General features: G+C 37.1%; 2 protein-coding genes across 3 annotated transcripts in view; one reads left to right on the plus strand and one right to left on the minus strand.

Annotated features, from left to right (window-relative positions):
- Positions 1–9100, minus strand: part of LOC132117244 (connector enhancer of kinase suppressor of ras 2-like) — a 41998-nt gene extending 32898 nt beyond the window's left edge. For both annotated transcript variants that reach the window (XM_059526408.1, XM_059526407.1), the window contains exon 1: positions 8606–9100. In XM_059526408.1, coding sequence (XP_059382391.1) covers positions 8606–8669 — 64 coding nt within the window. In that variant the 5' untranslated portion in view covers positions 8670–9100. The remainder of the gene's footprint in view (positions 1–8605) is intronic.
- Positions 9101–12095: 2995 nt separating this feature from the next.
- Positions 12096–16049, plus strand: LOC132117245 (protein NLRC3-like). Its single transcript, XM_059526409.1, has 6 exons — positions 12096–12556; positions 12781–12882; positions 13135–13230; positions 13764–13890; positions 13979–14219; positions 14298–16049. The coding sequence occupies exons 1-6, from the start codon at positions 12408–12410 to the stop codon at positions 15878–15880; spliced, it is 2298 nt and encodes a 765-aa protein (XP_059382392.1). The 5' UTR covers positions 12096–12407; the 3' UTR covers positions 15881–16049.
- The last annotated feature ends 240 nt before the right edge of the window (positions 16050–16289 follow it).

Consider the following 16289-nt stretch of genomic DNA (forward strand, 5'->3'; position numbering starts at 1 on the left):
ACAGAAAGTTGTACTGAAGAAGAAAATCTGATCGTATAGCTTTATAGTATGTTGACTAAAGCAGCTTAGAAGCTGGGCCACTTCAGCCATGACCTGAAAACCTCTAAACTGTCCTGAATCCATCATTTGGCATACGGTGTGGCCCAGAACCGAAAGAGGGAACAGGAGCTTCGTAACTCTCTAAGCAATCGATGCTTACTTGAGATACATAGAGATAACCAGAGTTATATAGGTAAAATAAAAATGCTTTGTAGATATCAAAGGGTTATTTTATCCAAAAAATTTAATTTGGGGCTTTCTGTTCTGGTTGCTCTTTACATGCAATGAATGGAAAAGGGTTATTACAATACCTTTAGATTTGGGAACACAAATTCACAATAAACTAAGTCTTGTCTTAATAAACTCTCAGTTTGCTGCTTAATAGTTAGTAAGTTGTTGCAGTAGTGCTCATGCAGAATTAAAGCATTAATATATGCTTTATAAGTACTAATAAACAGCCAATATTCAAGTAATATGCATGCTAAGCAACTAGTTAATAGTGAATAGTGTTGCCTTAACTAAAGAGTTACCAGTTATCTAAAACTAAAACCATAAAAAAAGAAAAAGATTTTACTCTAAAAAAAATACATGTTAACTGAAAATAAAATATATACATACATATATATATTTCAGCAACATTACTCATTTTAATTTAGTTTAACTTGATGCACTAAAATGTTTGCGCAACCAAAATAAAAAATGTGCGGTAAATAAGTTCAAACCACTCATTTGTGCACCCTTGTTCAAATTATTTCAAAAGTCAGTACTACAGGTTTGTAACTACATGAGCGGAAGTAAATGTTAACAAAATTTTACATTTGGGGTGAACTATCCCTATTGATGACACACTGCTATCCCATTTCCAGACAGATAAGCCTAATGATATTTCTCTGGGGTATAATGCAGGAATCGGTCTGACACTTGCACACTGCTACACACAGCTACTGTAGTTATTTTACAGTGTCTTTTAACAAACAGCATGAGGCTGTGTCTGCCCAATACGTGTAAAATCCTGTTGAACTGTTTAGTTAAATAGATTAATACAACATGCATTTAATCAAGGCTGTACTTGAGCTTCATTGTGTGCTGTTTTATGTGATTTAGTGCTATTATTCTGCTCAGAATGCCCATGGCACCACTCAGAGGGGGGCACAGGAGTGAGTCACAGGAAGCATTGAGGGGGGCAGGAAAAAAAGAGCATTGTGGGAAGGTCACAGGGCTCCTCTGCACTGGGAAGGCTGTTGTCTGGCCCTCAGTGGCATCACCTGGGGGCATCACCATTGAACTGTATGCTAATGTTAGAGCTGCAACATGGTAATTGCAGTGTGCGAGGAAACCTGTGAATATGGGAACAGGAGACACTGTGTGCATCATGGATTTATACAGAGAATATGAATATAAAAATATTCAAAAAATAAAAATCTTTCTGCTTGTTGTTTGCTGCCTGTGAAGCCACTGACTAAAAAAACACATGTAAAACAAACAAAAAAAAACAAACAAACAAGCAAACAACAAAAATTGATAATATACAAATATTACCATATACAACAAAAAAATATTATAAGTTTGTTTTATAAAATATACTAACATTCAGGATTTTCTGAGTCTCTAATATTCACCAAGGCTGGCTGTATATATTTGATTTAAAAAATTACAATTTAAAACAACTGTTTTGAATATATTTTTAAAAATGTAATTTATTACTGTGATGACAAAGCTGTTCTTTAATGGCCATAAAGGTGCTCCTTAATGTTTTTGAAACTGTGATGTTTTCAGAATTCTTTGATAAATATAGAATTCTTTGAGAATTCTTTGATATAAAGTTCAAAAGAACAGTGTTTATTTGAAATATAAAACTTCTGTAACATTATAAATCCATCTGTGATGAAACAGATGACGCAGTTCGATAGGTCTAACTCAATCTGACATAAAGACATCATCACATGGCGCAGCTGATTGGATCTTTTTGAATCAGTAGCCAATGAGCTTTCTGCTCAACATTTAAATTCTTGGCTAGTGCTTGCCGTAGCAGATGCAGAATGTTTCAGAAACCCTACACCTTCCCCAGCTCCACCTGCATAGTTCTGTGACAGGGTGATTTGTGTTTTTTATATATGGGGGGTATTTCATATATGTTATATGTACAGTAGCAGAATTTCTTACATGCTCACAGCAGCATGTTGTGGATGCATTGGCAGTAGCAAGATTCAATACTTGCTTTGCCGCAGCAGCAGCATAGCAGGTTTATTCTGCCAAGAACAAACACATTAACATTGTCATGTACATTACAATCCCAATCTGTCTGAGAGTTGTCATGACAGAAATGTCTTTACTGTGACTTTTGGTCAATTTAATGCACCCTAGTCAAAAAAAAGCAATAATTTCTTTCAAAATCGCAATAACTTCAAACTTTTGAATGGTAGTATAAGTAAAATATACAATTTAACTTATAATTGAAAAAGAAAATCTTATTTTTATGCACATTAGGTGTTTTATGTTACATTTAATATTTACATATTTTATCGTCGTGTCTCTGACAATTATATATGGTTTATACATGTTTAAAATTAACATTGAATTTATGAACTTCAACTCAAAATGTTTACTGTGACCTATACAATGACAGTACATTTTCAGTATATTTTAACAGGCAAAGCCGTTCCTAGCAGTTGCTAACTTTGCATTAACAAAATATAAGTTAAAGATGGAAATGATTACTGTGAAATATACAGTTACAAAAATGCCTCCAGATATGGCTGTGCAACCACAGCTTCCAGTTTTGTTTTTAATTTGTTTTTGTTTTACCATCATAAAACTAGTTACAGGTTGGTTTTTAAAGCAGGACATGAGTATAGGCATAGCAAAGAATTCTTTGGCAGAAGAGGGTGCATGACACTAGCAGTTGCTTTTTTTCAGATATTTCTCATACTTTTAATGGTATCCATATGCCAGCTAAAAAAAAAACCTAGCCGTAGTCAACATGTGCCTTCAAACATTTCACAAAGGATGTCAGACATGCAAGCCACACCAATAAACACACCCAACATCCAAAGCTTACATACATGGAAATATGCTTTGCTGCAAGGTATGCAGGGCTGTAGACCTAGACAGAGGTCAAATACATAAAGATTGTTCTGAAGCACTTTCATAAATACAGCAGCACATAATTCTGAGACACACACAAGTAAAATGATTGCAGTCCTAGTCAACATATTGTGTGTGGCTCATAGAGGCTACGTGGGCAGCATATAGCCATGCACACTGATTATAGGTTTACTGTACTACGTGTTGCCTACACATGCTGTGTTAGCTTAATAAATGCTGCTAAAGGATAGTTATGAATTTTGTCACCATGTATTCATCCTAATGCCATTCCAAATCTTTCGGAAAACACACAAAAAATATGTTTATAGAATGTTCAAGCTGCACTTTTGCATACAATGAAAGTAAACGGTGACCGATGCTACTAATCTCCAAAAATGACAAAAAAGTAGGGTTTGGCTAAAAATATTGATTTTATTTAATGCATGTTTAAAAAAACTCTAATAATACTACTACTAATAATAATAATAATTGGAATAAAACAATTAATTATACCATTAAAAACTATAACTATAAAACTATAAAATATAATATAAATATATATAACTATAAAAAATGTGTTAATTTGAACATTTAATATTATAGAAATATTATAGAGATTTACTAGGGTTCCCTTTATAGTTTAAAGGATTAAGGTGCGGTCACATTTATCAATACTCTGTGAAATTTCACACATGCCATAGCAAATACCATTCATTTAAATAGAAATCTGTGCAATTGGGAATTTAGCTGACATTTAAGTAGGTAACACAAATTTGCGGCGCTGACCAACACTAAACTGCTTGGTTTGAAAGTGATATCTGTGTGAGAAGTGCCTCATACATTGCTAAAATATATAGTTTTCAACTAATACATAGAAATTTCACCTAATCTCTCTCTCTCTCACTATATTTAAATGCATTACTGTGACACTCTCTTTCTCATTCTGTCTCACACACACAAAACTGCATTAATAACTGCATTAGTCTGTTTCGCATTTTGGCTACATCACCACCTCGGACCATTATTTTCTAAGAATTCAACAGCCTGTAGACAATTATTCCTTACTTAAAGCCCATTTTAATCCTGAATGTAACTGTAACGAATTACTTTGTTTTTTTGATGTAACTGTAATGAATTACAGTTACTGTTTTTTTGTACCCTTATTAAGTATAACGCCGTTACAAGTATTTCATAACTCCCCAACCCTGCCTAAATTTCATAAATGTGACCGCATCAATTTTTTTCCCATGAAGTGGAAAAAAAGTGCTGCCCCTGATATATATTCAAATGAATCGATACTTAATCAAGATTGGAACCGAACTGAATCGCAAACAGAACTGGATTAAATTTAATTTGATTTCAATCGAATCATGAATTCTATCTGTGTAAACACCCAGCCTTACAAAACACACAACAAATGCATTACAGAATATATATGAATCAGAAAAAAAACAAGTGAAATGATGACAGAATTGTCATTTTTTATTAAACTCTCCCTCTTTAGTTGTGCATGGATTGAGTATTTGTGTGTGAAACATTGAGCTCATTGTTGCACGCTGCTGATCAGAATGATCACACGATACAAACAGACACTATCAGCCCATGGGGCTTTAACACAGCCTTACACTGATACACACACATAAACACGTTATTTTCTGCTCCTCAGCTTGTCTCAGCAGCTGATACAGCAGCTTGCAGGGTTTCTTTCTGCACATAACAGACAGATGCCAGTAAAATTCTCCAGCTTTTAAAAGCAAAGCATTGCCCACGTCTAAAAAACGTCTGAAGCTTCTTAAAATTCTCTGTGACCCTCAGGAGAGGTTTACTTACAGAGTGATGGTGTGTACTTGTAAGCATGCTTTTAGTGTGCTAACAGCCTAAGAAAGCCTCTCTGGCATCCCGTTAGGGAGTAACACCACCTCACTATAATTCTTATGATTCCTACACTTCCTTGTCTTCCTGCATCTTGTTAATCCTTCCTTAACTGTTTAGATTTGCACAAATATAAGGATGTTTGTACTTTATACAGTTCCTTGCCTCTAGGTATTTAACTACATGTGTTTATTGCATGTATAGGCTGTGATCTAATGTGCATCAGCCATATTCCTGCCTATGAGCAAAATAAATAAATAAATAACACATTAAAGCACAGTTTATTATCATGCATATGAGCCTTCACCTTATTTACCCACTCAAACACATGGCACGCCATCTGACACATAACAAAACTCAAGCCAAGACATCCACACAACAAGATAACACGTGCAGGCAAACAAGTGCACATTGTTGTTCGTTTAACTGAAGCTGGTTACGGCTGAAAAGCACACCTGCAGTCATATTCTCACACAAGCATACACACTGAAGACCGAATTCCTATCTTCACAGGGAGGAATGAGATGGAGATGCTGATCTATCTTTAAAAAAAAAAAAAACCACATAATTACTTAAAGGCAAAACATTCAGCCAAGTAGAACATTTTCCTAATTTGAATTACAAATGACTGTCTTCCTGTCTTTTCTCACTTCATCTAGAACTCCTGAGCTAAATAAACCAGCCAATTACACCCAAATGATTTTTCTCGAAGGGCTTCACCTTATCTAATGCCAAAGATATTTAGTGCTGTAATAGACCTAATGTAGCTGTTCCATAATGAGACCGTTTCCCAATCACATCCTCTTGAACAAAATCAAAGGACAGGATGTCTGTGTTTAATGTTGTATAACCAAATTCTGGTAAAGGGATCATTCGACTGCCTTTCATGCCCCTCTAATTTTGTTATAATAGAAAATGGGACATAAAAATAAAATAATATGAATGCTTTGTTGACATGTTCATCTGTTTAAGCTGGCTTTTTTTTGGGGGGGGGGGAGCTGCAATGTGGATTAGACCTTTTGCATTTAATCAAAAAAGTACCTTGAAAATCATACAATAAAAACTTAAATGGTAATCATAAGTTTCATGCTAGTGGAAATACAACCCAAATTCCGGAAAAGTTGGGACGTTTTTTAAATTTTAATAAAATGAAAACTAAAAGACTTTCAAATCACATGAGCCAATATTTTATTCACAATAGAACATAGATAACATAGCAAATGTTTAAACTGAGAAAGTTTACAATTTTATGCACAAAATTAGCTCATTTCAATTTTGATTTCTGCTACAGGTCTCAAAATAGTTGGGACGGGGCATGTTTACCATGGTGTAGCATCTCCTTTTCTTTTCAAATCAGTTTGAAGACGTCTGGGCATTGAGGCTATGAGTTGCTGGAGTTTTGCTGTTGGAATTTGGTCCCATTCTTGCCTTATATAGATTTCCAGCTGCTGAAGAGTTCGTGGTTGTCTTTGACCTATTTTTCGTTTAATGATGCGCCAAATGTTCTCTATAGGTGAAAGATCTGGACTGCAGGCAGGCCAGGTTAGCACCCGGACTCTTCTACGACGAAGCCATGCTGTTGTTATAGCTGCAGTATGTGGTTTTGCATTGTCCTGCTGAAATAAACAAGGCCTTCCCTGAAATAGACGTTGTTTGGAGGGAAGCATATGTTGCTCTAAAACCTTTATATACCTTTCAGCATTCACAGAGCCTTCCAAAACATGCAAGCTGCCCATACCGTATGCACTTATGCACCCCCATACCATCAGAGATGCTGGCTTTTGAACTGAACGCTGATAACATGCTGGAAGGTCTCCCTCCTCTTTAGCCCGGAGGACACGGCGTCCGTGATTTCCAACAAGAATGTCAAATTTGGACTCGTCTGACCATAAAACACTATTCCACTTTGAAATAGTCCATTTTAAATGAGCCTTGGCCCACAGGACACGACGGCGCTTCTGGACCATGTTCACATATGGCTTCCTTTTTGCATGATAGAGCTTTAGTTGGCATCTGCTGATGGCACGGCGGATTGTGTTTACCGACAGTGGTTTCTGAAAGTATTCCTGGGCCCATTTAGTAATGTCATTGACACAATCATGCCGATGAGTGATGCAGTGTCGTCTGAGAGCCCGAAGACCACGGGCATCCAATAAAGGTCTCCGGCCTTGTCCCTTACGCACAGAGATTTCTCCAGTTTCTCTGAATCTTTTGATGATTTTATGCACTGTAGATGATGAGATTTGCAAAACCTTTGCAATTTGACGTTGAGGAACATTGTTTTTAAAGTTTTCCACAATTTTTTTACGCAGTCTTTCACAGATTGGAGAGCCTCTGCCCATCTTTACTTCTGAGAGACTCTGCTTCTCTAAGACAAAGCTTTTATAGCTAATCATGTTACAGACCTGATATCAATTAACTTAATTAATCACTAGATGTTCTCCCAGCTGAATCTTTTCAAAACTGCTTGCTTTTTTAGCCATTTGTTGCCCCCGTGCCAACTTTTTTGAGACCTGTAGCAGGCATTAAATTTTAAATGAGCTAATTAAGAGGATAAAAGTGTAAAATTTCTCAGTTTAAACATTTGCTACGTTATCTATGTTCTATTGTGAATAAAATATTGGCTCATGTGATTTGAAATTCCTTTAGTTTTCCTTTTATTAAAATTTAAAAAACGTCCCAACTTTTCCGGAATTCGGGTTGTATATAAACAGGACAATATTTGTAATTTTGCCATAAAATACTCCAATCATTATACGCTGAATAAAAAAAAATTGGGGTAGAAACAATTTTCATCATTACTTCATCATTACTAAGTAAAACGACAAGTTACACATTCAAATAAACATTACAAATATAGGAAAAGGTATTTTCTTGTAAAACGTACTCAAATAATTGTTTTATTTATAACTTAAAAAATATTTTTAAAGTGCATATTTTGTATGTAAAATACATACTTTACAGTGAAATAAAATGGCAACCAAATTGTAAAATAACATATTTGGTTATATTTTGTATTATTTAAATAGTTATTTTGTTACCATCTATGCAAATGGTTGTATATGTTACAGTGTTTTTTTTACATTATTATAGTGGTGTGTCATTTGTGTGTGTGTGTTTATTAGACAATGTTCAGGAAAAGACCCATTTTCATGAACTTTAAGTGACTATGCATTTGACTGCCAGAGGGGTCCCAGCTGATCACTCAGCCTCCACGTGACCCATCACTTTACATTCTGTTTGATGAGATGACGTGACTACTCAACCAACTTCATTCATTAATATCATTTTAAACGAATTCTAATACCTTTCTTTCACGTGTACTGCCGACATTAACATCTGGTAATTACAGCCATTGCGATAAGCTCAATATATGACAGACTATATCTTAATGGCTTGACAGCTTGAATGCGCGCACTGTCGCGCCTTGATACACAGTGATGTTTCTTCAAAACTAGTTCAATTAAATCTTGCACGCACGCAAAGCCTGGGCAAACGTGACATTTGCATTTTATAAACGCAACCAATGTTCGCATGTGATCCTAATTGGATGGTATACTGTATTTTTCTCCATTGTTATAGCAAAATACATATGAATGTAAATGAATACCTTTCATCCAGTCGACCACCTGGCTAGTTGACCACCTGCTCAAAGGTTCCATGACCAGAGCCATCGTGGAAGTTTTTGCAAACGCTGCCAAACAACGGTTCGAAAGCAGCTCTTCAGCGCACTCAGGCAGATTTCTGCCCGTTTCACACCCGCTGCATGTTTATCCTGCAAATTCTGCTCTGGTTCTTGCAAACGAGGCGTTGGCGGTCTTTCAAGTTTAAAGCATTGCTATGCATTCCTTCGCAGTGGTCTTTGTGAGAGAGCTGTCAGAATAACGTTAGATTTCGCTTGCTTTCGCGCGAGGTTTTATCCTCCTTTCTATCATTTTCACTCACGTTGCGATGCCTTTAATATCTCAATTCCTCATCCCATATATCGAGCCATAGACGACAGACAAAGGTGAATTCACACAGCTGTGTGCCTCGTCTCAAGCTGTTACCAGTAAACAGTAGTCTGCACGCGCGCCCCTCGCGCACACTCGTATGACTCGCGCCTCGTCCCTTCTTGCCAGTCGTTGGCTCTGGCAAATGAGCCGTCATGAGGGCCAAGCAGCGGAAACATCTCCATAATTGAGCTGTGTGCAAACCAGAGTAATAAATACACCCTTACAGATAACATTGGGACTGGAATGCTCTATTATTTTATTGTGTTCCCCAAATCAAATGAGTCACTGTTTATTAGGAAAGCCGCTTTTATTTCAGTGCTTGAATGAATTTTTATAAATGATCAGTTATTATTTCTTATTTAAAGGGGTAGTGAAAATAATATCTGTGGAACAAAAAAGGAGATGCTGAAAAGAATAACAGTCTCCGTCACTATTCGTTTCCATTGTTTTTTTTTTTCAAATAAGATGCAACAAAAGTGAATGGTGGCTGATACTGTCGGTCCCTAACCCCTCTTTTTGTGTCTTCAGTGGAAGAAAGTCATATGGGTCTGGAACAACATGAGGGTGACATAATATAATTTTTTGGGTGAACTATCCCTTTAACCCAACATGCATCTAAATGATAATTCATATTTATGTAGTTTTAGATATGTATTCAATTGAATGCATTATTAAAATCTTTATTTAATGGCATTTCCATAAAAACATTTATTGCGTGCTGTAATCAAAACTGAAGTGACCATCTTTTAATTAATTTAGTTAATCATTTAGTTAATCTAAATGATTATTAATATTTATGTAATGTTATGAAGATATGCATTCAATTTAATAAAATCTTACTTAATGTTTATTTCCATTTTTTTTATGCTTTTTTAAGTAGATGTTTTAAATGCCTGCTGTCCTCAAAACTGAAGTGACCTATAGTCCAGGCTTTGTGCATGATCATTCAAGGGGAAACATGCAATGCCATCGGCTGACTTTCATGCCACTAGCCTGTCCCAATTAAGCCCTTTTTCTTTAAAGAAACACGGTACTCAACAAAGAAAAATCCCTGTGATGTGAAGACAAGTCAGCTTGGTTTATGTAACGGGATAGTTTACCCCAAAAATTAAAATTCTGTCATCACTTACTTATCCTTTTGTTGTTTCAAACTAACTTACTTTCTTTCTTCTGTCAAACATAAAACAAGACATTTTAAAAAAAGTCATAATGTTTATTTGTCCATACAAAGGAAGTCAGTGAAGTTGATCCTTCAAAATATCTTTTTGTTTTGTTTTGTACATGTGTGTGTGTGTTTCTCAGAAAGAAAGACATACAGGTTTAGAACAACATTAGGGTTGTAAATGTTGACAGAATTTAAATTTTTAGGTGGAGTGTACCTTTAATTCTTTATTAATGAATTTTTACATTACAGCATTAGATTACAACTATGCAGATATTCCATGCAGATCTGAAATGTGATTATATTGGGGGGGGGGGGGTATATTATGTATGTATAACACTAATTTAACTAAACAATTTACAGACAAATTAATTCATGCATCTCAATCTGAGACATAAAATAAATGATTACCTAAACAAATGAACAGAGATGTATTTCACAGAGTGCTTTATGTTGATTCACATCTCATGGGAACATAAGGGGAGTGTGCATTGCTGACAGATGTTGAGATTCCTTACAGCCTTCAGGGGTATTGAGAAGAAGCTTTTAAGGGACAAGGGGAGGAGAAGGGATCAAGGTTCAAGAGCTGCTCCATTAAGACTCAGACTCACCATCTGCAGCTAGAGTTCGGGGCTTAAACATCTACAACAAATCTACAGCATATGAGATCAGTGCCATTCACAGTGGGACTTCAGGCCTTTTAAACATAGAAACAACACAATCTCAAAATGGGCTCCTTCACCCCAGTGGTGTCAATAGGTTATAAGTCAAGGGTCTTCTACTTTTTTTTCCAGACAACAGCCCCTTAGTGCATAGAAAGACAGTACAGGCACCCCCATTAATTATTTTATAGGTAAAAATATTTTGTAGCTTTTCATTTTTGTTTGGCTATTGTCAGGCCTCTGTTGAAGTCCTCTGGTATAGGTGACAAGATGTGCCAGTGAGCAAAATAGAAAGGGAAAATGGGGAAATGAAAAAGAGGGAAAATACACTATACTAAACTTATAATATTCCTTAATACTTAAGATAATTTTTCTTTAAATTCCATGATATTCCTTAATGAAATACACATATAGAATAAAGAAAATAACACAAATATAAACCTTCAAATTACAGGCTATCGACGTCACTAAATATTCTTACTGCTGTCTCTTTAAGAAAACAGGGAAGTAGACATCCACAACTTCAAACCGAAAGTGATCCTTATCAGAGACTTCTGATGCGCTTTATGTTGAACTTTAGCATATACGGTCTTGTATTGGCTTACGGGCCCAGAAATCATAAAAACATAAAAGTAATTCATGCTAAACAATTAGGCTAACATAAAGTTAAGCGACCGAATTTGTTCCGTCTTCCGCATTTTTTTTGTGGAGCCAGGCGTGAATCGAGAGGACTGCGGAGTCAGGAGCATAGCTACAGAAAAAAAGCTGGGTAAAATTATTAAACATCCGCTATAGCTACACTTCACTGTGTCTCTGAAGCTCTTGTTATTAGCATACTGTATATGCATACTCACTTGACTACATATAAAGTCATGTAAAGAGAGTACAAAAGGTTTATCGTAGTCTACAATGTGGCCAAATATTGACTTCTCCCATTTTTCAAGTATTCGGGTTTAATATGGTTGTTGTTGTTGTTTTTTCACACTGTAAAATTTGTGCTAATGCTTGCATGTTCATGAGACCCAACAACTATGACTGGACCAGTATAACTTGTTTTAATAACTAGCCTACTTATGCAGAAATTACGGAACGTAAATCTGTTTTTGCTGTGTGTAGCCTACAGTCTTAAACCCTAAACCCAAAGTTAACGCATTTTCCATCACTGTTATTTTTTCTTGCAATCGCTAAAAATAAAACAGTTCGTACAAACACCAGAGTAACAGAGTGTATCAGAGCGTACACAGCACATGAATATTTAATTACGCAACCACTGAGGCGGTTTATGATTGGCTGTCAGTTGGAGAACAGCTCACTGCCATTCGAGCTCCATTGTTTCACAATGCATATATCACTGTAACAGCAAATTGCTCTAACCCCTTATTAAATCATGGTTTATAAAGGGTTAAACCCTATTCTAAAATATATATCTTTAGGTTTAGCGTTCATAACGCATTACTAGACTCATTCCACAGCAGCAATGCACGGGTTGCTCAAATTAAAGCATTGGGATTTTTCAATATTTATGTATCGCTTTCATCAGGGTAACAACGGCTAGCTGTTTCTGACAAGCGGGGGAAACGTTGTAAATCCGAGATGGATGACGACGCAGTAGACATGGCGTCAGACAACAGTCTGCCTTTGGGAATCGGGGCTTCCGCCTTCGGGAGTGAAAATGGGGATGAAGAGGACGTGATTCCTCCGAGGACACTTCCCTTCATCCTCGGATTCTCCGGTCCTGTGGGGTAATATGGTTTTCGGTGATCTGTTATTGTAATAGGGATCAGCAAGGAATAGCCATGTTAACGACCATGACAGACGCATGCGTGATTGTCTGTTGTCGTGTGAGTGCGACACCTGCTGATAAAACCAGGAATACGCTGTAGTCAAGATGGTATTTATAGATTTGCAACTACTTAACCTAATATATATTTATTTTTCTGTCATTTATATCGATTGTTCTCACCAGAGAGTACGTGGACAGAGCAGAGTCCCCTGCAAACAGTTATGCATCCATGCAGAGTGACAGCTGGTCAGAAACAAGAGACGAGCATGGACCCAGTTGCACTCAGTAAATTAACTTAATCTTCATTTCGCCCTCAAGACTAATTTTACTTATTTATTTATTTTAGATTATATAACATATGCTTTGGGACAGGTTTTATATATTGTATTTGTCTTTGCCTATCATTTTAAAGAAAGGCTTTTATTAGTAGCATACTGTAAGAGTGAAAATGATACTTATTTGAAAGATTGAAAGAGACTTTGCTCTCTGTGTGCTTAAAGGTGTCATTCTTGTAAGTCAACTATTGACTTTCTACAGGGTTCAGTTGTACAGACGGGACTCATCTGCTTCTAGCAGTGAAGAGTTTAATAGTGATGATGAGGATGTCAATATGGAGGGCAATGCTGAAGAAAGGTGAGTAAAAGTTACATGATGCATCCAATCCATTACCATGTCCATGGTCATACAATACATCGGTATACAATTTAGAGGTCATAATAAATACTGTGTTAGGCATGGGTGTTGACCACTCTTTGATGGGCAGATGATACATATTGTAAAAAAAAAAGTTAATTGAATTTTAATCCAGGCCTATAATATTTCACCATATTCACATAATTAGTTACTGTAAGATGCTTACATTTTCATTAAAATAGTAATTATAGAGAATCATATATAATACATAATTTTCATTCTTTGAAAACATTCATTAAGTAATATATAAATCAGGATATTAGAATGATTTCTGGAGTAATGGCTGCTGAAAATTCAGCGACCCTTCACAGGAATGTTACATTTAAAAAAACAGAAAAGCGTTATTTTAAATTGTACTAGCATTCTTTCAAAAACATAAAAAAACTCACGACCCCAACATTTTGAACAGTAGTGTAGTTTTTCATTTATTGTCATCTAAATATTCTAAAATATTCTTTCCTTTTTAAATTAAGCACAAGGAAGAAGAGCAAGAAGGAAGGTGGTGTGAAACAGCATGTTCCTGTTCCTGTAAAACCAGAGTTGGTAGTAGATCCAAATGAGAAAAGGCATCCAGCAATGACAGTGGAATTTGCATTTAAAGTGAGGCCTATAACCAGTGATCATTCATTCAAAGCAATAACAATATTTCCAATAAGTACCTTTCTGTAACATTCTGGCTATATCACAGGCCCTCACAAGCTGCTTAAAGAAACTTGCAGAGGACGAATTAAAGTACTTTAAAAAACTGCTGTGGGATCGCTATCCAGAGCGCTTCCGTGATCCGCTGGATGGACTTGATCTTGTGGATCTGGTGGATAAGATGCTCGAGCTTTGCAATATTGAGATCTCTCTGAAGATCACGCTGGCGCTCTTTAATATCATGAACTTTAAGAAGCTGGCTGAATATCTGCTAGGACTATGCAAAAGAAGTAAGTTGTATTATTTTGTCCTCACCAAAACATTTTCTAACCGTTGACTTAAAAATCTCTCCTTTTGATGTTCCGCAGACGAAGTGCGCTATGAACTGAAATTGACTCTGAAGAGGAAGTATGAGATGGTATATGAGGGTTTTAATCAACAAGGACAACCCGTCCCCTTTGAGTCGGTCTATACAGACCTTTACATTACCGATGGTGTTAATGCATCAATCAACAGTGAGCACGAGTTCAGATCAAAGATAGAAGTGCTCGAAGAGACTGGCAGAGTCAACAGGACGCCATTAACAGGAAATGACCTATATATCCAGCAGAATGTCAGGTCAAGGCCCGTGAGGTCGGTGTTATCCAGAGGAGTCCCAGGATGTGGCAAATCATTTGCAGTGCAGCGCTTCATCCTCGACTGGGCGGATGGAAAAGTCCACCCAGATGTTTTCTTTCTTATTCCTCTGCAGTTCAAGGAGCTGAATAAGATGCTGGAAGGAGAGTATAGTCTCATGAGTCTAGTCAGCACCCTCTATCCAGAGATGAAGGAAGTAGACACTCTCGAATTCGAAGGCTGCCTGGTAATGTTCATATGCGATGGCCTAGATGACACCCAAATCCCATTTAATTTCCGGAAAACGGTGTATTGGTGTGATGCGACCAGGCCTGCGACTGTGCAAGTGTTGATGACCAACCTCATCAGGGGCAACCTGCTCTATGACGCCTACGTGTGGATCATTTCTAGGGCAGGAGCTCTGGATGTGATCCCAGCACAACACGTCCATCAGCTTCTGGAGGTCCGTGGCTTCACCGATGATCAGAAAGAGGCCTATTTCAGAAGGACGATCGCAGATCGAGACCTCGCTGAGAAGGTAATTGCTCACATCAAGTCTTCCAAGACGCTGTTTATTATGTGCCACTTGCCGCTGTTCTGCTGGGTGGCATCTAAAGTGTTGCAGCAGCAGTTCCAGTCTCTTCGATCCTTGGCACAGCTGCCCAGAACTCTCACCAATCTGTATACTATTATGCTCCATGGTCACACTCTAATATCCGTTGAGAAGCTGAAGAACGACCCCACCGAAGAGACCAAGGATCTTACTGCTGATCAGCTGCTCATTAAGCTCGCAAAACTGTCCTACAGCATGCTTGAGAAGAATAAGTTTCAGATTGAGAAAGAGCACTGGGACGAAGTTAGATTGCCGGATTCCTACCCTGCCATGGCCTGCACTGGACTCTGCACAGAGTTTTACAGAGAGAAGTACATGATCTACACAGAGAAGGTGAGCTGCTTCGCTCATCCGACCATTCAGGAATACCTTGCAGCTCTTCATGTTTTCTATTGTTTCAAGAAACATGGAAGGAATGCCCTTGAGCAGAGCAAGCTAAGCAAAGTATTAAAGGTTTCCTTGACAGACTTACTCAAGAGTGCGGTTGACAAAGCATTAAGCTCCAAGAATAGCAACTATGATATCTTTCTCCGCTTTCTGCTGGGTTTGTCTGTGGAGGCCAACCAGGAGCTGCTCAAGAACATCCTGCAGACCTCCTGCAGCTCTAGCCAGAATGCACGAGACGAGACAACTCGCTACATTAGTAAGAAAATCAAAGAAGGCCACTTTCTGGAAAAGACTGAAAACCTTTGGCGGTGCATTGATGAACTTAACCCACAATAACACTGGGATGAACTTCTGAGAGTGATGCTGTTGCATTGGCTCGTGCTATAAGTGTGAGGTGGTAGAAATATCATCTGTGATGAATGCTTACCATCCAGGTCTTGTATTGTCTTCAGGATGCACTTTTTTCAAACAAATTCTGTATACAAATAAACTATAATGTTCACCAATGTTTCTTGTGTGTGATTGCATTGGGATATTGGTAATGCAGCTTTTGTATTCAATACTTATTCATTATCAAAATAAAATGTAGATTACTTGACACAGTTTACATTACTTTAAATTCTAAAAAGAACAGTGCTGTGAAAGTATATACATTTGAAGTGATAGCATTAAAGGGAATTATCAGATCTAAAACACACATGCCTGTAAAATAAAGACCTTTTTAAAAATCTGTGTTGCTGCTTTT

Source organism: Carassius carassius, chromosome 36 (genome assembly GCF_963082965.1).
Source record: "Carassius carassius chromosome 36, fCarCar2.1, whole genome shotgun sequence".
Taxonomy (NCBI): Eukaryota; Metazoa; Chordata; class Actinopteri; order Cypriniformes; family Cyprinidae; genus Carassius; species Carassius carassius.